Consider the following 22688-nt stretch of genomic DNA (forward strand, 5'->3'; position numbering starts at 1 on the left):
TAGATTATATTTTTTTTATATTAAATTACTTATACTAATAAGATATTAAATTATAAAACATATACTCCTTTTGTTTTTTAATACTTACCCCACTTTCCCTTTCGGCCGTTTTTAAATACTTGTTCCATTTCCTTATTTAGAAAGCTTTTACAATATTTAATTAATTTCTTTCACCTAGTGGACTCACCATGATGATATTTTATTAGTTTCATATTCTCTCTCCTCCAATCATCTCCACTACTTTTGCTTTTTACAATTTTTTATTCATATCTTCCACCTACCCCACTCTCTTCATATATTATTACTTTCTATACTTTCTCCTAAAATTTCGCACATGGAGAAATGGAGCAAGTATTTAAAAACAGAGGGGGTATATTATAAAGCTAAAACTTCTTACCTCTGGTATGATGTTGCTCATTGTAAGATCTTGATCAGTAAAGATTGATTTTGGTTCAATTCCACACATTAATTTTTCGAAAATTGAAATTAGCCAAACAAATATTGCAGTCTTTTCATCAGTTATGAAGGAACATCCAAACATTGTTGTTCTCCAATGGTTGTTTATACCAACAAATGGTGCACATATCAACCCATATTTATTTGTTCTGTATGTTGTTTCAAAGATTAAAACATCACCATAAGCTTTGAAATCTTTATGCATTTAAGAGTAACGCCAACAATAGCTCACCGCACTATTTTCTTCTTCAAATTTCAGTCTATAAATGAAGGATCTTTATTTGCTCTTTCTTGAAGGGTATCAAGTACAATTTGCATGTCTCCACCTTCAACCATACTCATTTTCACCCTCGATACATAATTAAGGTGGTCTCTCTTAGTATGACCTACACATTCTTCTCCTCCAACTTCATTGCTTATATATATATATAGTTGTAAGCATCCATTGGTTTAATACCACTCTCAACTATGCTCTCAATTAGCTCACCCATTGGAGATGATGTTTGTCTTTCTAATCTTAGATGATGTCGTTGAACTGCTTTTACCAATTCATGATTATGTTCCAACTCATGTATAAGAACATCAAATATACCTTCTATATTTTTCTTGAAACGAATATGAGCTTTACATCCAGTTCTTGTGTCATTTACTTCTCTTTCTTTTCACCTTTTTCATAAGTTTTACCTAATATTGGTATTTCAACTGAATTTTGTTCCCCTGCAATCTTCATTTTACTCTTCGTTTATCCTTCCTTAGAGCATCTAAAATAAAACTCGTACAGAATATAATTATTATCCATCATTGTAGTCTGATACTGTATAATCTACTAGACATCTACTTATGTTTTCATCCTTGTCATATTTGTAATAATCTGCAACAAAATAAAATATAAATCATTTTGTTAAAAATTTATTATATTAATATTTTTATTAATACTCCCTCCATTTTTAAATATTTGCTCCACTTCTCCATGCGCGGAGTTTTAGGAGAAATTAGAGAAAGTAATAAAATATGGAGGTAGTGGGATGGGTAGAAGAATAAAAAATTGTAAAAAGCAAACATAGTTGAGAGAATTGGAAGAGAGAGAATATGAAATTGATAAAATATGATTTATGGGTCCATTAGGTGAGAAAATGACTTAAATATTGTAAAAGCTTTCCAAATAAGGAAATGGAGCAAGTATTTAAAAAGGGTTGGAAACGAAAAGTGGAGCAAGTATTTAAAAACGGAGGGAGTAGTAGATTAACTTTTGTTCGGAATTATAGTATTATAGTTTGATAATAAACTATGTTAGTCGGAAATTAGATTAATTTAGACAGGATTTAGGTATATTTTGTCAGGAATTACTTTATTTTTGGTAGAAATTAGATTATTACATTCAGGAATTTGATTATTTCAGTCAGGGATTAGATTAATTCAGTTAGGAATTAGATTATTTTAGACCGGAATCAAATTATTAAAGTCGAAATTATATTATTTCAATTAGGAATTAGATTATTTCAGCCATGAATTTGATTATTAGAGTCAGGAATTGAACTCGAAATTAATTGTCAACAATTATATCATTATAATTACAGAGCATTATTTAATTATTAGTGTTATTTTACTTCTAATTTTTATAATTTAAAACAAACATACCTAGTATATTTGCAGCATCTTCATCTCTTTCTTCATCATCTCCTTGTTGATCGGTGTTCTCTTCTATAATTATATCATTAGACACGTTCACATCTGATAATATAATCATTAATATTAGTATATTTGAATTTTAGAGCTTAAAGTTAATCAATAAATGCCATGCAAATTTAAATTAATGCTCTGCGAAATCTTATAAATACGATGTGAAATTAAATTTGCATTTAATTATCAAAATTCATAATCCTGTAATTTATTTGTAGGAATCTTATAAATACGATATGAAATTAAATGAAATTGTACCTATTTTAGCAGTAATTGAACTCAAGATTGATTCTATAGGTGAATCAGATTCTTCTTAATTACTATCATGTTGATTAATTTCTCCATTTTTGTGAATTTCGAGATTGAAGATTTGAATTCTCTAAAATTTTTAGATTTTCATGCTCTGAAATTTGAGAAAATAACGGTGCTCGAAATTTGACAAAAATGATGGAAATAAGAAAATTAATCGATTTTATAAAATGTTGGCGCGCGGGCTTTGGTCGGGTTTCTCAGACCTGCGCCTTTTTGTTGGTGAGCGTGGTCTCACACAAAACTTTTTTATTTTACTAATTTTTACGACTATTTCACCAAATGACATTAAGCACTTTAATAATTCACCGAATTCCATCAAGGTGTTTCAAAATTCTCCAAATGCCGCTGAGTTTTTAAAAAATTCACCGAGTGCTGTTAATAACTAACAACCGTTAACTCCGTTGGTAATTAGCGTTTAATCATGATACATGTCATGATATGATTGCTTCAATTAAATTATTTATTTTAATTAATAAAAATAAAAAAATTCTCAATTTTTGTGTTAAAAATTATTCTAGTAAAGTTTTGGGGGTTATTTTGACCCTTTATGGGTTCAAATTAAGCACGGAATATGAAAAAAAAAATAACTTAATTCCCTGTTTTGTGTGTTGAAAAATATCTCGATTAGCGAGTCTTATTTTTTAACCATAAAAATTGATCGTGTAAGGTTTTGGAAGTTATTTTGACCCTTTATGGATACAAATTAAACTCGAAATTGGCAAAAAAAATATCGTAAATGCCCTATTTTGTGTGTCAAGAAATATCTCGATTGCATGTCATTTTTTTAACCATTAATTTTTTTTGAAGGAATTTTTTTTAACCATTAAATTGACTTGTTAAGGTTATTTTTATTAATTTAAACAAATGATTAAAATGAACCAATCATATCGTGACATGTGTCATGCGTAAACCCTAATGACCAACGGAGTTAACGACCATTAGTCATTAATGGCACTCAGTGAATTTTTTAAAAACTTAATGGCATTTGGTAAATTTTGAAAATCTTGATGGCATTTGGTGGACTATTAAATTGCTTAGTGGCATTTGGTGAAATAGCCGTAATTTTTATTATATTTTTTCTTTAAAGATACTAAATTTTACTGAACTGAACTAAACTTTTGTTATTGGTTGAAATTATCTTTACTAAACTGGACTTATTTTACTGAACTGAAATTATTTTTGCTAAACTGAACTTATTTTTAGTGAACTAAAATTATTTTTACTTGATATTACTTTTTTAAGGTGGAGTGAATAGGGCATTTGTGGTTGTGGTACAGAGCAATGAGCATTATTTTTGGAGGGAAGATCATTTCATTAATAAGAAGCCATATGAAATCTACAAAAGAGATCAGAAACGATAAATACAATGAAAATTGGATCAAATAACAATTCTAATTTTTGAATAGACGTTGATGAATATCCTCATCTCTTGAATCGATGTCCTTTGCAACCTTCTTCTACAAGGGGGCCTTGCGAATTTTGATGGTTTTTGAATTGAACAAAATCTAATTCAATTAATTGTAATCGTTGATCTACAACTGATTCATCGCCGCATGAACCACCACCAAAATATTAGAACTTTCGATGTCAAAAGAGAAATCATCTACACCGATCAAGACCATCATAAGGATGGAATCTATTATTTTAAGTGATTAATAAGGGATTTTGGGGCTTATCGCTGATCAAGGAACCAGTCGTAGCCCCTACTAATAATCACAATGAAGATCAAGGAGAGAAGGTGTTATTAATTGTTAGTGTTTATTTTCTTACACTTAGATTATTGATTTATAATCATGTATGTTTTATATGCTCCTGCTTCCATGACGTATCATATATATTGTAGTATCAAATTGTATTCTTAAATTGAATGCTAGTACTTGTCGCAACTTTCTTGATTTCGGTATTGATCATAAGTTAATCAAGAATATCAATATAATTGCATGATTAATATGTATTGAGGTTAAATCGGATTATAATATTTGACAATAAGGTAATAAAAATAATAATGTGTCTCATATTTTGGGTTTATTAATTGAAACAATATGTTACCAAAGTAACCTCTTTTGTGTAATTTAATTTATTTGAAATATTGAGATATGTGTGTGTTTGATTTTCATGCGATTAATGGTCGACCTAAAGGAAAACTATTATTTGGCCGGAAATTAAACATGCTTGTGGTGATAAATATGTAACAATTATAAGGTTTTCCCTATGAATATAATGTTAAGTCGGTCCAAAGAAAGGCTTAATGTTTGACGGGATTTTATCGTTAATATTTTATTACTACACCAAGAGGACCACTTACAAGTTAATTTTTCTGTCCAAAGACTAAAAAAATTAATGTCGTGCTTGGTCTCTTGTGATGGGATATGTTGTCAATATTTTAATCTGATTATTAAAGTTGAATTTTGGAATCACTTGTGAGCTTGTTATGTTTGTTTGTGTTCATTTCAGTGAATACTTCTGCTAATGGGATATATGCCAACATTAATACGATGCCCATGCTTGATGGGACAAACTTTAAGAGTTGGAAAGAGAACGTTATGATCGTTCTTGGTTGCATGGATCTAGACCTTGCTCTTCGGGTGGAGCGTCATGCTGCTCTTATGGATTCTAGTTCCTCTATTGAAAAGGGGAATATGAAGAAGTGGGAACGCTCAAACCGCATGAGTCTTATGATCATGAAACATGCAATTCCGGAATAATTTAGGGGCACTATGTCCGAAGAGGATAATGCCAAATTGTTCCTTACTGAACTTGAAAAACGTTTTGCTAAAAACGAAAAGGTGGAAATAAGCACTCTCTTGAGTAGTCTTGTTTCCCAAAAGTATAAAGAAACAGTGAACATAAGGGAGTACATTATGGAAATGTCTCATATTGCTTAAAATTAAAGGCACTAAAGTTAGAGATGTCTGATAACTTGCTCGTGCATTTGGTTTTGATATCTCTTCCAAAACAGTTCAGTCAGTTTAAGGTCAGTTATAATTGTTAAAAGGAGAAATGGACTCTAAATGAGCTCATTTCTCATTGTGTTCAAGAGGAAGAGAGATTGAAGCAAGAAAAGACAGAAAGTGTTCACTTGGCATCTTCCTCTAAGGATGGCAAGAAAAGGAAGAAGGGTAAGGATGCGGTTTCGCAACCACAAAAGAAGCAACATAAAGAAGAGAAGGCTGAAACAAAAGCATCTGAATGCTTCTTCTTTGGTGGGATGACTCACAAGAAGAAACAATGCACTAGTACCACGCATGGCGTGCGAAAAAAGGGTATGTTTCTTTCTTTTGTCTCTTCTGAGGTTAATTTAATTTCGGTACCTAAACACACTTGGTGTCTAGATTCTGGTGCTACTACTCACATAATTGTGTCCATGCAGGGTTGCCTGAATTGCCGAAAACCGAGTGATGGTGAAAGATACATCTATGTGGGTGATGGCAAGGCAATTGAAGTTGAAGCTATAAGAACTTGGTAGGTTGTCATTAAAGACTGGATATTATTTAGATTTAATAGAGACTTTTGTTGTACCGTTTTTTAGGCGGAATTTAATTTCTGTTTCTACATTGGACAAAATTGGTTAATTTTGTTCTTTTGGAAACAATAAAGTTAGTCTTTTTTATAATTCAAAGTTAGTTGGATCTGGTTCTTTATCTGGATTTGACAACCTATATTTGTTGGATACTAGTGCTTTATCTAATGAAAGTTTGCAAGTTAGTTCTAGTGGTACCAAAAGAAAATTAGCAAATGATAATTCTTCATCACTTTGGCATAAATGTTTAGGACATATTTCTAAACAAAGAATTCAAAGACTTGTGTCAGATGGAATTCTTGATTCCCTTGATTTTTCAGATTTTGATGTATGTATTAATTGTATCAAAGGGAAACAAACAGACAAAAGGAAATTAGGAGCCAAACGAGCTTTAGATGTCTTAGAACTAATACAGACGGACATTTGTGGACCATTTCCTACTGCTTCTTGGAATGGTCAACAATACTTTATTACCTTCATAGACGATTATTCTCGTTATGGCTACCTATATTTGATTCATGAGAAATCCCAAGCATTGGATGTGTTCAAATCTTATAAAGCTGAAGTTGAAAATAAACTTGGGAAAACAATTAAGAAAGTTATATCTGATTGTGGTGGTGAATACTATGGCAGAAATGATGGATCTAGTGAACATTAACGTCTAGGGCCATTTGCTAAATTCCTAGAGGAATGTGGAATTGTCCCTCAATACACCATGCCAGGATCACCTCAAATGAATGGTGTAGCTGAGAGGCGCAATAAAACATTACAGGAGATGGTAAAGAGTATGGTTAGTTACTCTACCTTACCAGACTCCCTCTAGGGAGAGGCAATTAAGACCGCAACTTATATTCTCAATAGAGTACCAACTAAGGAAGCTTCTAAAACCCCTTATGAACTATGGACTGGTAAGAAACCCAGTATAAAACATATACACATTTGGGGTTGTCCAGCTGAGGCAAGACCTTATAGGCCAAATGAAAAGAAACTGGACTTTAGAAATGTCAGTTAATACTTTGTTGGGTACCCTGAAAGGTCTAAGAGGTATAAATTTTATGATCTCACAACTAGATCAATTTTTGAGACGAGAAATGCTAGATTTTTTGAAGATGTTGATTTTGAAGGGGAAGATAAAGTTAAAGAGTTTATTTTCGAAGAGGAACAAGTTTCTCTTCCTTCAGTTGTTATCAATCATGATCAGACATTAATTCCTGGCATGATTGAAGGTACAACTCAAGAAACTCAAAATGGTTCCCCCATTCAGAATCATCAGGAAATGCATGATGAATGTACTCAACAACTTTAAGAACCAATGCCATTAAGGAGATCCACTAGAGAAAGAAGAAGTGCAATTTCAGATGACTACATTGCTTTTCTCCAAGAACAGGAGGATAACAATGAAATTAGCGAAGAATTTGTCGCACTACTTCAAGAACAAGAGTTGGATAATGAAATGTTGGATGATGATCCAATCACCGTTAGCCAAGCCATTGAAGGCCCTAACTCTCAAGAGTGGATTGATGCCATGAATGAGGAAATTAAGTCCATAATGGACAATGATGTTTGGGACCTTGTTTCATTGCCAGAAGGTGTGAAATTCATTGGTTGTAAATGGATTTTTAAGACCAAAAGGGATTCAAATGGCAATGTGATAAGGCGTAAGGCTCGTCTTGTCGCTAAGGGCTATACTCAAAAGGAAGGCATTGATTATAAGGAGACTTATTCACCAGTTTCTTCTAAGGACTCCCTTAGGATTATGATGGCACTTTTAGCATATTATGATCTTGAGTTACATCAGATGGATGTTAAGACATCATTTCTCAATGGTAACATTGAGGAAACTATCTATATGCAGCAACCGGAAAACTTTGTTTCGGGAGATTCATAGAAAATGGTTTGCAAATTAAATAAATCCATTTATGGACTCAAACAAGCTTCTCTTCAATGGTACTTTAAGTTTCATTAAGTTGTTATGTCTCATAGTTTTGAGACAAATGCAGTTGATGATTGTGTGTACCATAAGTTCAGTGGGAGTAAGCATGTTATCCTGGTTTTATATGTTGATGACATATTGCTTTCCAACAACGATATAGGCTATTTGCACGAAACCAAGAGATTTCTATCAAATCACTTTGAGATGAAAGATCTTGGGGACGCCTCTGTTATGTTAGGGATACAAATCCATCGAGATCGTCATCTAGGCATTCTTGGATTGTCACAAAAGGGCTATATCGAAAAAGTTTTGAAAATGTTTGGCATGCAAGACTGTAAACCAGGTGATACCCTTGTGGTGAAGGGAGACAAGTTCAGTCTCACTCAATGCCCAAAGAATGACTTTGAGAATAAAGAAATGAAGAAGATCCCTTATGCATCAGCTGTAGGTAGCCTTATGTATGCTCAAGTTTGTACCCGTCCAGATATTGCATACATTGTTGGAATGTTGGGAAGATACCTAAGCAATCCAGGACTTGATCATTGGAAAGTAGTAAAGAGGGTTATGCGGTATTTACAGAGAACAAAGGATTGCATGCTCACTTACAGAAGGCCAGATCAACTTGAGATCGTTAGATACACTGATTCTGACTTTGCTGGATGTCAAGATAGCCTGAAATCCACATCTGGCTACATCTTTATCGTAGCTAGAGGAGCTGTCTCTTGGAAAAGTGTCAAACAGACTCTTACAGCTACTTCCACCATGGAAGCAGAATTTATAGCTTGCTATGAGGCATCTAACCATGCATTATGGTTAAGGAATTTTATCACAGGTCTACGTATAGTGAATGGTATTGATAGACAACTCAAATTGCTATGTGACAACAGGTCAGCAGTATTGTATGCCAACAATAACAAAAGCTTGTCAAAATCAAAGCATATTGATATCAAGTTTAGAGCTGTGAAGGAAAGAGTGGAGATTAAACAATTGTCCTTAGAGCATATTAGCACAAACTCCATGATTGCGGATCCGCTTACTAAGGGTTCACCACCCAAAGTATTTCATGAGCACACTGCTCGTATGGGTGTCATGCCACCTAAGGATATATAGATTCAGTGGGAGTTTGTTATCTTATTGCTTGAATGACATAAACATGTTTTGAATATTGTGGTTTTAAGTATTTCTGCAGAAATAAAGTATTCAGTTTGGTTTACTCTTCTATTAGATCATATCGTGATCTTGCTAAAGTTTAAAGTGTACCGGTTGGAAATGGACATTTTGGATCACATTTATGTTATTTCCATGCTACACACCTATGCTTGATTCATGTTGTTGATTGTGTTAACATTGTGGCCATTGATGGGTCTAGTTACTTTAATTGTAGCTTAGATTGCTTTGACTATGTGCTAATATAATTGATGGACCGAATTATTTAAAGACGTTTGGAAATAATAGTATTTTGAGCTCATAAAGTTAAAGTATAATGCAATCATCAAGAATCACAAACATGTAATTGTATTTGGTCCAAGTGGGAGATTGTAAGAAATGTATGGACCTAAATACAATAATAATGTATGTGGACTATACGGTGATGATTGTCTTTATACGCTGTCATGTAGTTTAGCCCAAAATTCAAGTGATCCATAAAAGTAATTATTATTATTGGCTTGTTACGTCTTTTATAGAGTATGGGTTTAGTTTTATGTGTAGAAACCGTTGGACCTTTTCTAATGCATGATAGGCGGATTAGGGAAAGGGGGTCTATATATACATAGACATCTAGGGTTATGGTCCCTAGTAGTACACACAATAGACTCTCAATTATATCCCATCAATAGAGAGAAATCCTAGAGTGTGTATCTACTAGAAGACGCATAATCAAGAAGGGGCTCGATCAATTGACGTGGAATCAGGTATGCTTCCGCAATTATGTTTTACCGATTAATTTGATATGAAGATTAAGTATATTGTAGGAATTAATTCTTACAGAAGGATGAAAGAGGAAAAAAGGTGAAGGGAGAAGATTAATGAAAATCCTAAAAAAAACTTTTTTTTTTAAAAAAAAAAAAAAAAAAAAAAAAAAAAAAAAAAAAAAACCTAGCAAAAAACTAGGAAAAACACACTCCCAAGGAAAAACCTAGAGGGAAAACTCTAGAGGTAGCAATTTTTAGTAATTAATTTGGCATTAATTTCCCCTAATTATGATATTGAGAATATATTCTTTTTTTTTGTTTCTTTTACGTAGTAGCAAATTTGGTGTTACTGAAATTAGTATTGACTTTGCTAGAATTTGATGATAAACAACATTAGAGCTATGTTCAATTCAACTTTACTTATGTACATGGGCGGATCTAGGGGGGGTTCAAGGGGGTTCATTGAACCCCCAGATTTTTTGAAAAAAAATTATAAGTTTTGATTATTTTTTTTTTAAAAAAAGAAAAAAAATAAGGTTAAAAGAAATTTTTGTGAAGTAAATAAACAAATATGTAACTCTGGCACATTGGTAAGGGATTGACTAATAAAGTAGTGAGGCTCCTCTTGATCATGGGTTCAAGACCAACCACCCTCATTTTTTTGTTTTTTTTTTTCCCTCTTTCGATTTCTTCCGTTGTTCTTCATGAGTTAGTCCATAGTTGGGTCAATAATTTTAGGAGCAGTATGTTGGTCATTTTGTTAAGTTAGAGAGTTAAATGAATTTACAAGTTAATGAGTTTATTTAGTGGGTTAAACATGGCATTATACTTTCAGTTTTTTGCTTATTATTTGTTGTTTGTTAGCCTACATATATGGCTCTTGTATTTGGTGAAGTAAGCATGAAGAAATATTATGAGTTCTTTATTTTACTTGCTTCATACTTATCTAATATTATTATTGTTTTTATCCTTTAGGGCCTGTTCATATTTACTGAACTGAGTTGAACTGAACTGAACTGAACTGATTGGAGCTGAATTGAACTGATTGGAGCTGAACTAAACTGAACTGAACTGAACTAAGCTAAAATGAATATTTTATGAGAGAGGGAAATTAAGAGCTGAACTGAACTGAACTGATTGGAGCTGAACTGAACTGAACTGAAAATAAGTAAATATGAACAGACCCTTAGTACGTATTAGTTTCAACAGTCCTCTTATTCCTCTACTCCTCTTAATTCTTAAATCATTATTTGTTTGTAAATTAGTGATGATTAGATTAATTATTGATTTGTTTAATTAGTTTTGATATATTGTTGACGTACAAATTGAATTTAGAAACTTAGAATTTAAAATTTTTACTTGGTCTTTTAATTGATAATTAGAAAAAAAAATTCATTATCAAATTTGTGTTTATTGGGGACTTGGGATTTTTGTTTTTCGAATTTTCGTGTAATAATGATTTTTTGCAATATAATTATAGATTTATCATTTATAGAAGTAGTAATGTTTTAGCACACTTTCAAAGTATAAAACTCGAAGAATGCTTTTGTAGGGTTTTTTTATTATTATTTATTATTTTATAACTGTTTAATCCATTCATTTGTAATAAAAAATTTGAACTTATATATTGAATATTTAATTAATATATGAGCATCGTTTGTTTTTTAAAATTCCGAACCCACAATTCGGAATTCCTTGATACGCCACTGCTTATGTAAATATCTGGTTTTTTTAATTTCTTTTTTTTTTTTTATTATTATTAATATTTTGATTGAATAGATGCAAAAATCTGCTTATTCATAAATGATATTGCTAGATCTGATCTATTTAAATGTTTTACTACTTAACATGTACTTATAGCTAATTATCTTTGATTTTGCAATCAAGAAAAATAATAAAAATAATAAAAATTTCATAATTGAAAAGTATATGTTAATACATCTCAATTGACAATGTACAAATAAGGTTAAAAGTATAGTCAAATTTAGAAATAAGATGTCAAGAACGGATCATAGCCTATGTGTTGGTTCATATTCTTACACAAGAGATAAATTGTACTCGTAATCTCCCTTTCAAATGAAGATGTTAGTAAGAACAACTGATATGAACTTGTATTTAAGTTACATTCCTCTTCATCCTTCTCTTACGTAGTATAAAATGTAGTTTTCAAATTCATATTACTTACATTCCATAATGTATTTTCTTTAGTTGCATCTTATTGACTTTTTACTCTATTTTCATATTAATTTTGACCATGTATAATTATTAATATATAAAAATATATTTTGTTATAATTTATACTTAAGGTAATTTTAGTGCATTGAATTATACAAGTAATTTTTTAATATATAACAACTCATACTAGAATTAAAAAACAATAAAAAAAAATTAGACCTTAATAATTCAAACAAAATTACTTTACCAAAATCTAAATCAAATCATTTCTTAAAAAAGTATGAATGTAAAAGAAATGAGACCATTCAAACTAAACATCTATCTTTACTACTCCCTCCGTTTTTAAATACTTGCTTCATATCCCCATGCGCGGAGTTTAAGGAGAAATTGGAGAATGTAATAAAATATGAAGGTAGTGGGGTTGGTGGAAGAATAAAAAATTATAAAAAATAAAAGTAGTGGAGAAATTGGAGGAGAGAGAAAATGAAATTAATGAAATATGATATTTGTTGGGTCCACTAGGTGAGAGAAATTAATTAAATATTGTAAAAGCTTTCCAAATAAGGAAATAAGGAAATGAAGCAAGTACTTAAAAACGGCCGAAAAAGGAAAGTGGAGCAAGTATTTAAAAACGGAGGGAGTAATATATTAAAAGACGTTTCTAACAACGTCCACGTGTCACGTAAGCTCCCCTCACAACACCACGGATTTGAACTCGTAACTTCTAATTCAAGAACTAAATGTCTTACCACCAAGCTATGTGATTTTTGTATGTAATATTTTGAATACAAAATATTAATATGTAACAAATGACAATATGTAAAACAAATTTAATTACAAGAAAATTAAATCATATATTACAATATATATTAATGATCAGTTAGTTTCATGTAATAAGCCGAGGCATTGTCCGGGCCAAAAAACTAATTTTTTTAAAAAATAAGGTGAAAAGAATGAAACGTTATTAGTGCACAACTGCACACTATTAAGGGTTTCGTGGACAGGTTAAGTATTGGCGCATAGCTGTTATTTACATAACATGTAAATAGCAGCTACAAGACAAAAGAGTGATGAATTTTTTTTCCTTTCTAGTGGTACAAATATTGTATCACTGTTACCTATAATGTCTATAAATAGTACTATTAATATAACCTATACTCTAATAGTATAAATTACATTTATAATAATATATAAAAAAAATACCACTGTAAGTATAATGGTACATTAAAAGTATCACTGAAACGATAAAAACTCAAAAAAAAATTATGTGAATTTACTAGTTAAACCTCCTATATGCATTCCAAATCAATAGCAGCTATGCGCCTAGTTGCACTCCCGTTCCCGTGGACAGTCCAAAACATAAATGTAAGGTGTTACAGCTAAGCTTTTGTTTTGTTCGAACTCCCCACCACTCCCTCTATAAATAAACCCCTCCCCTTTCTCTCACACCCTTCTCTATTCATTTTCCATTTGTATTATTATCACATTTAAATCCTCCGATTTTGGAGAGAAAAAATCACAACGACCCATTTCATTTTTCCTTTTTTTAAATATAAACTATTAATTTACCAAAGAAACATAATTTCTCAATAAATTTGAATTTCTGGGTCTATATAATATGGTGGTGGAAAATATGAGGATGTTCAGGTTAATGGAGGAAAACAGAGATACAACAATGGCGGACGAAGACGACGAAACGAAGACGATAAAGAAAGTGTTAAACGAAGGATTAATTGACCCTGTTAAACTTGTAGTTGGTTTCGCTCTTACTTCTAAAAAGAGGAAGAGTTTTTTACAACCAAAGTTTGAAGGTCTTGCTAGGTAAATATAAATATAATTATAAACTTAAATTTTTTTTTTGGTTTGTTTGAAAATTAAGGTACCCCATTCATTAATTTTAATATTTTGTTAGATATTATAATTCTTGAATTTTGATTTTTGATAGTTGCATGTCTCGTGAGATCCATTTTTTCTGGTGGGTGGTTGAGTCTTCTTTCTTTTCTTTTTTTTCCCCTTTTTTGTGCTCACATGTTGTTTTTCATATTTGAAATGGGTTAATTTCTGGAAAATATTTATAGTTTTTGTCTTTTGTGTTGTCATAGAAAGAGCCACGTATACCATATGATATAGATGGGATTTGATTTCCGTAGCTATAGCTACAAACTTTAACCAATTAAGCTAGTTTGTGTTATGGTATTGCTTTCATTTGGGACGACCAATTGTACAATAGAAATTACGGATATTTATTGGGTTCCTCGGATTTTAATCCATATAAACTACGAAAACAGCTAATCGTCTGATTTTAGTTTGATTGATTGAGGATGATATTACAAGGTTATTGAGATATTAGTTTTGTAGGATTAAATAATTTTATTCTGTGTTAGTTACAGATCATGAATGAATATTCAGCCGACAAATTGTGCTCGGCTTTATTCTGTTATCTTTGCATTTGATTAATTAAAAAATGGGTTGGAAAGCATGATTTCCTAGTGTAAATTGTGTCAGTGGAATCTGGGTTGAAGCTGTTACAATCGTTTGATATGTGGTATTCCCTTAATTTAACATTATATTATCCTTGGTCGGAATCACAATTGATAGTCATACTTCATAATGACGGTGTAATTTAAACTGGTAATGTCGCAATTAAATCATGACATTGATTGCTGAGTGTAATTTGAGCTAGTAATGTGAATACTAAATCTGTGATATTGATTGTGGAGTGTAATATGAGCTAGTAATGAGACAATTAATTTCGTGATATTTTGAGTAATGAGGATTGTGAAGAGCCATTTTGGATTCTTAAATTATTCTGGTATCTGATTAGTTATTTATTTTCATCCACTTGCACATTCCTGTGCTTTCGTGGTTTTTTTTTAATAAGAAAAGTCTAATAGTTTCTTGATTTGTTTGAACTTTGTGGGCCAGATTTTGTGATCATATCAAAAATAATATAAAATCATTAACAACACGACCCTAAGAATCTCCTGTTACTATTTAAAAACGAAGTAATTGTGTGGATTTCCGCCAGATTTGTGGCATGTTTTATTGAAGAGATATGTTTTTGCCAGATAATCAGTAATCAGATCAGTTTATTACATTATTTTTCCTTATCTTTGAAGGGGGTTTTTGGCTTCATTAGCAAAATATATAGGTGGATTCTCTAATAATCTGTCAACATGCTTTTGGACCTCACTTTTCGTTGTTGATTAGTGCTGTAGCTTGGTGGAGTTTGGGAATTCAAGTAGTGTCCTTTATTTGTCTGTGTTCTCAATACATGTCAATATGTCATTTCAACAGATTAGTCTCGAATAGACTAATTATGTTGTCGAATAATAACCTTGTTCCTGTTACTGAAAGACAATGTGCCCATTTTTTTGGAGAATGTATGTTTGCCTTTTCTTTTGATTAAGATCTTTATGATGAAATGTGTTGCTTGTACTATGCTTGAAACCTAATGCAAAAACGTTATACCCTGTCTACTCTTATTTAAAATTGCTTATACACTACGGGAAAAATAGTTTATTTTTCTTTGGTGTGCCCCTTCTAATGCTACTTAAATATCATGCTTTTGATTAGAGTGACATAAGGTCTGAAGAGAGTAGCTAAAGACTTATTTTGATTGCAATATAGAAAGAAGTTGTAAATGTTTCTACATAGCTCCCTTATTTTAATTATCAAGTGTTTGTAAATTTAATATTTCCTTACTTGGCTCACATATGTCATAAGTTAGCTGTTGACATTTCCAAAAGTTTTGATATTGGATTTAATGTTTTTCATCGTTATATTATATATTAGAGCATTTTTGTTACCTTAGTGGCGGCTAGATATACAATCTCTCGTCATTTTTAATCCAGCTCAAGTTGTAGGATGCCAGTGTTGGGTCTTGTTTGTAATATACTGATGTTCATGCCATGCCTAAATGATTTATAACATGTTATTACTGATTACTTATGTTTCCTGTAATATAGCATTAATCTATATCAATTATCAAATGTGTGCAGACTTAAGGGAATTGTATTTGTTGCTATTGATCAAGACAAACCTCTTTCCGAACAAGGTCCATTTGACATTGTATTGCACAAGGTAAAGATATATGCATTTTTTCCTGTCTCCAAAAGTTAGCTCTTTCCTCAGCTATATGCCGGAGGATGGACATATTGACAGTATTTATGATACCTAATGCATTTGTCTCCCATTTAATTTTGTTGCAGTTGTCTGGAAAGGAGTGGCAGCAAGTTCTTGAGGTTAGTGATATTGTCTGATCTTGTCATCATCTAGATGTTTATATCAAGTTCATTGCATTATTACATGTTTCATTTTAGTGTCCCATGCTATTTATTGAAATATTTTAGATGTTTCTTTATGCTACCTCACTCATCAAGAGATGTTCACTTTGTCTGAAGGTGCCTTGTGATAAAATACATCTTTACTTGTTTGAAACTTTTCCCTATGTGATATAAATTGCAGAGTCCCCTTCATCCGCTTCCAACTATGACCTGGTATTGACAGGCTGAAGCCCAAATTGAACTGTGAGTGAGGTCTGAGGATGTTTCCTCTTCCTTGGCCTTTTCTACTTGATATTTTGAGGTTCACAGCTTCACTTAAAATTATAAAACGTGTTTAAACCATGTTAATTTTCTCGAAATTTGAGTCTTGATTCTAGAAAAAAAAATTCCTCTATTGGATTCTATTATATAAATTACGTGTTTCTGTTTATCAAGGTAACTTGGATATAAGTTGCGTACTTGTGGTTGATATAGTTTTTCACTATCCACGTTTTTGTGTAATTCTGGAGTTGTTTCAAATATTTATTGAACTTCATCCTTCAGAGGCTAAAGCTTCTGGATGATAATCTCATAGTTTAAACATGATTTTGCTATCTACTGCAATTATCGGTTTAAACTTGTGCAACGTTTATTCCCTTCATACCCCTTAATACCTATCTTATGTATATTTGTAGGATTACAGGCAAGCACATCCTGAAGTTACTGTCCTAGATCCACCAGATGCCATAAAACATCTACACAATCGGCAGTCGATGCTACAGGTTGTTGCTGACTTGAATCTATCTGACACTTACGGTAAGTCATGTAAATCATGGATTATACTGCACATTGTTCCTTGGGGTAACTATTAGGTCAGGATTTTACAAATTGCCAGCATGAACTAAACTTGTGATAATAAATTGTGCAGGAAATGTTAATGTTCCCCAACAATTGGTTATAAAAAAGGATGCTTCGTCCATTGCTCTTAAAGTTGCCAAGGAAAGGCTGAGGCTTCCTCTTGGTATGTTAATCACTCTGTGTATACTTGATAGATACAGTAATATTAACTTGGAATTGGGACTATAATTATCATTAAGGATATTGCCACTGAAATTTTTGCAGTTATGGCTTTTCTTTTGTTATTGGGGCATGCATAATTAACAGAATGATTTGTATATCATTCCCCATAACACACTAAAACCATGAACAAGAAACTCAACACATATTTAAAAGTAAAACCTTTTGTATCTTCCCAATGAATGACCATAAATGACATTATTTCAGTTGCAAAGCCCTTAGTTTCGGATGGGAGTGCCAAATCACATGAGCTATCACTCGCATATGATCAGTATTCTCTTCAGAAACTTGAACCACCTCTCGTATTGCAGGAGTTTGTGAATCATGGTAATTTCTTTAATCTTTACTACCTAATTTAATTATATATTTATTCCCTAGTAATTTGTGTCAAGTTCTGATAGTTTCCAATGGATTTGATGCATTTAGGTGGTGTTTTATTCAAAGTTTTTATAGTTGGAGAAGCTATAAAAGTTGTGAGGCGATTCTCTCTACCTAATGTTAGTAAACGTCAATTGTCTAGAACCAGTGGTGTGTACCGTTTTCCTAGAGTGTCTTGTGCTGTAGCCTCAGCGGATGATGCAGATCTGGATCCTGATGTTGCTGGTAAAAAACTTTTAACTTCTTCTTATGCCACTTTGTCAATCCATTGCTACATCCCTAAGAAAATTTCTCTCCTTAATCATAACCTTGTATTTTATTTTTTTAACTTCTTGCAGAACTACCCCCTAGACCTTTACTAGAAAAACTAGCCAGAGAATTACGTCGACGACTGGTAATTAGTGTTCAACAGTGTTCGTACTTCCTAGTTCCTTTACACAATCTAAGTGACTTTATCAGGAACTTACTCTTGCATCATTTTTTGCATTCTTCCAGGGTCTCCAGCTGTTCAATCTAGACATGATACGGGAATATGGGACCCGCAATAACTTTTATGTTATTGATATCAACTACTTTCCTGGTAAGCTGACTCATTTTTGCACTATAAAAATGCATTTCTTATTTACAAATGAAAACCTTTTTGGTACATAGTTTTCTTTACACATCCTGATGTTCGTCTTATCTTTTGAGAGGTGTGGTTGGATCATATTTCATTTTTATCTATTTGGTACCAATATCACAATATGCCCCACAGCTATCTTTAAATTAAGATACAGAAGTATGGCTAAGAAAAAGTAGAAGAAAAAATTGAATAAAGACAATGCAAAAGATATTAAATGCTGTGGAAAACTTGTTTTCACTTTGTATTTGTATGGTTTATGCAGGTTATGGGAAAATGCCAGAATACGAGCATATATTTACGGACTTCCTACTAAATGTGGTCAAGAGGAATAAATATAATAATCATCTAACAACTGGACGGTTAAGTCCTTGAACTTTAGAACAATCAAATCTCTTCGAAAGCAGCATAGTTGTGTTTTCAGAAGACTCCTGTGAAAGAGGAAGATCAAAGGTCATGTTTCTGTAGCAAGCATTCACAAGAACTGCTTCGATTTGATAGGGGGGATTTGTACAGCTAACTATTGCGTGGCCCTTTGTCATTGAAGGTGTATAACCAATGACTGGTGTTCCTTTCAGCCTCCAATCACTTGTAATTACAGACTGCTATGAGCCTTTGAGCGCAAGCTGAACCAAGCTACCAAAGTACAGCAACCCATCGAATAATGATGAACATCTATCCTTGATTGTATCCCTTTCTAATGTTTAGTTTTATCCTCCTACTCTCAAGCTGAGTTCCTTGCTATGTAAAGAACAGGCCGACCCTTGTACAAAGTTTTGCTTCATCTCTGATAATGAATAAAAAGTGAACCTTTTCAACTGTTGATTTGATCCATTTTCATTCTTGTTTTATATGTATAGTACTTATGTTAAAGTACACCTTGATCTTGGAGTTGGATGTTCCGTGAAAAAAATCTCGGCCTCTCTTGCCCTGCACCATCACATGTCAATATATCATCATGTTTTTTGAAATAGCCATTGGAATTCTAGCAGCTGTGTCTATACTCAGCTGTTAACCATTAGTGGCTTGTTGTGGAGTCTGTTGTCAATTTGTCAAGTGTTCTCTCCAATCGATCAATTGATTGAGGACTTTGGATTTACACTTGTTTAGGATGCTGGTTATGCTGGATGGTTGGAGTTGTGTCCCTTTTTATTTCGCTTGCTTTATGTCTTCTGTCTGTGTTCATGTTCTGGTGCTAGTACTTCTCTGATAATTTATGTTTGACTATATTCCTATGGGGCGTTTGTCTTCAACATGGACTCCGACTTCAGGGGTAGAGGATTAACAAAATTCAGCAAAGATTTCATTCTTTGAGGCCGTTGTTTGATTATATTCCTATGGGGTGTTTGTCTTCAACATGGACTCTGACTTCAGGGGTTGAGGATTTCAATTAACGAGGTTTCTTTGAGGCCTTGATGAAAACAATCCCTCATAGGGTTGTCTGCAAGCTGAACTCTACCATAGCTTGGTTCTGTTTCACATTATCTGTCCATTTTGAACTAAAGTTTGTTGTTCATTGATTTCAACAAAAACATTTTGTTCAAACTTAATTTGATAAGAATATTTCGGGTTTGAACTTTGAAACATGCGGAGTACTAAAGCTGTTGATGTTCAGCCAGGCAATACAATGATACGAGTATTTTACAATTATAGTCAAAATTATAATATGCACCCTTGTGCACACAGAACTACATGCACCACTAATAGGACGCTGACACGTAGCGGCTTCTACATGCACACAGAACTACGTGCACCACCAATAGGACCCTGACACGTAGCTGCTTCTTTCCTAGCTGTTTCTTTCCTTATTTTTGCAACGTATTTCCCGCGTTCTTTCCTTTTTCAATCCTTTCCTTATTTCTCCATTTTTCCTTTTCAATTATCATTCGAAAATTTTCTCTCGTCTATTTTCTCTCTCCTCTAGTTTTCTCTCATCAATTTTCTCTCTCAGTTACTTTCTCTTTTCGATTAATTCAGTGCTTTTCTCACCATTGTTGATTGCTCTGTTCATCCTTGTTGTTCTTCAATCTTGTTTTTTCCATGGATTTGATTTCTGTGCCTGAAGTTCTTGATAGCGTAGGTAAGATTTCTGAATTTGATTAATTTTCGTTAATTAGGTTTTTCAATGTGATTTTTGAGCAACTTTTAATTATTGCTAATTATTTGAAGTTATAATTATCGTTTGTTTTTAATTCATTGTATAATTAGGTTTTATTTAGTTGCTTATATTTGAGATGAGATTGTGATTTTTTATTTTATAGTTATTAGGTTTGTTATTTTCTTGAATATTATTCTGAACATTGAATAATTTTTAGTTTTAATTAGTTGTATTTTCTATTGATTTATTGATGAACTAATCACATTATTGATCTATTATTTTTAATCTTCTGCAATTTTTGATTAGATTTTTATTAATATGATTCTGCAGTAGTATTATAATAATTTGTGTTGATTTTCATCATTTGTTGATTTCATTAATTCTTGATTTTGAACTTTCGCCTCTTTTGATTTCTTGCTGAACAATTTATGTCCAGAATTTGATAGATATACGTATGTTTTGTTCAAAGTGTTTTGAATTTGATTTCTGATTTATGAATTTTAATATGATTTTGAACATTGCATAATATTTAGGTTTAATTAGTTGTATTATTCAATTTATTAATTGATGAACTAATTAAATTATTGATCAATTTACGATTAGCTTCTGGAATTTGTTTAAGATATTTTGATTTCTTATTGTATTTTATTAATTTGTGATGAATTTTATCATTTTTTGATGAATTTAATGAATATTATTTGTTTATAATTCGTATTAGTCGTATTATTAGTATTTTAAATATATTATGAACACTGTCATGTATTTATTGAATCTTTATTTTATTTTATTGAACCTTTGATCCTATATATATTTTAATATAGAATTGTACAAGTAATTATGAACATCTTATCCTTTTATTTGAACTTTGTTCTTTTATTTTTGAACTATAATAATTTTTGTTATGCATTTTGTTTGTTTATTGCAGTTTATAAGTATGAAGTTGTTTATAAGGAAAGTGAAAAGTCTGAATTGCAGTGGAAACAAGTCAACAGTGATGCGGAGGCATATGAAATGTATAATGATTATGCATTTCGGCATGGATTTAGTATTAGGAAAGGGAAAGTTCGATATGTTGGTAGTTCAAGTGTTTGGAGAGGCAGAAATTATGTATGTTCAAATGCTGGTTTGAAGGATACTTCTTCCAAGGTGCCTAGGAAGTATTCTAAGTTGGATTACCGTACATGTTGTGAAGCTTACATTGATTTTGTTATTGATGAGAAAGGTGTTTGGACTGCTGTTAAACACAATATGGATCATAATCATGCTATGATACCTGTTGAGAAAAGACATCTCCTTAGGTCTCAAAGGAAAATTCAAGGTGAGCATTTGAAGTTCATAAGTACTATGAAGGCTAGTGGGGTTAGGGTTACGGATTCTCTTCGTGCTTTAAGGAAAGAAGTTGGTGGATCTCCTAATCTATGCTACACTGTTACTGATGTTTACAACGCTTTAGCTACTGAAAAAGCCGGCAGATTAGAAGGTGGTGATTGTAATGCTTTGATCAAGTCTTTTGCTGCAAGACAAGCCAAGCAGAGTGACTTTGAGGTTGATGGAAATCATGCCCTTTGTAGTGTATTTTGGAGGGATGGAAGAATGCGAAGGGATTATGAAGCTTTTGGTGATTTGATGGTGTTCGATACCACCTATAGAACTAACAAATATGGCATGATTTGTGCCCCTTTTGTTGGTATGAATCATCATTGTAATAATGTCATGTTTGGAATGGGTTTTGTTCTTGATGAAAAGACCAACAGTTTTGTATGGTTGTTTGAGGCTTTTATGAAATCTATGGGAGGATGTCGAGATCCCATAACCTTAATGACTGATCAAGCCCCTTCAATTGCTGCAGCAATTTGACAAATATTTCCAAGCACCCGGCACCGTTTGTGCACTTGGCACCTTGGTGAGAATTCAAAGACCAATATAGGAGGACTCAGAATATTAAAAGGGTTTCCAGAAGTATTCGATTATTTGCTTAAGTACTGTGAAAGTCCTGCTGAATTTGAACATTATTGGCCAAGGTAAGCTTTCTTTAATATTATTTGAACCTTTTAGTTTATGTTTTAAACTTTTTTGTTTGATATCTGAACTATTGCATTTACATATTTGCGGACTTAATTTTATTGAATTTAACCTGATTTGTTTCTTTTTTAACATTAATTATATATATTTGAATTAAATGTATTAAGTTTTGAACCTTTCTTTAAATATGAACTATTTATTATTTATTTTCAACATTTTTACTTTTCATGTTTAACAAGT

The 22688-nt window shown here is 32.1% G+C and overlaps 2 protein-coding genes across 2 annotated transcripts; both read left to right on the forward strand.

Moving 5' to 3' along the window:
* Positions 1–13438: 13438 nt before the first annotated feature.
* Positions 13439–19146, forward strand: LOC145640933 (inositol-tetrakisphosphate 1-kinase 3-like). Its single transcript, XM_081692167.1, has 10 exons — positions 13439–13810; positions 15991–16072; positions 16201–16233; positions 16950–17070; positions 17183–17275; positions 17539–17658; positions 17758–17934; positions 18048–18103; positions 18205–18289; positions 18594–19146. The coding sequence occupies exons 1-10, from the start codon at positions 13608–13610 to the stop codon at positions 18701–18703; spliced, it is 1080 nt and encodes a 359-aa protein (XP_081548293.1). The 5' UTR covers positions 13439–13607; the 3' UTR covers positions 18704–19146.
* Positions 19147–21437: 2291 nt separating this feature from the next.
* LOC145640027 (protein FAR1-RELATED SEQUENCE 5-like) lies at positions 21438–22283 on the forward strand. The gene has a single exon (XM_081691339.1). The coding sequence runs from the start codon at positions 21438–21440 to the stop codon at positions 22281–22283; it is 846 nt and encodes a 281-aa protein (XP_081547465.1).
* Positions 22284–22688: the final 405 nt, after the last annotated feature.

This window comes from Chenopodium album, chromosome 7 (assembly GCF_948465745.1).
Source record: "Chenopodium album chromosome 7, dcCheAlbu1.1, whole genome shotgun sequence".
Classification (NCBI taxonomy): Eukaryota; Viridiplantae; Streptophyta; class Magnoliopsida; order Caryophyllales; family Amaranthaceae; genus Chenopodium; species Chenopodium album.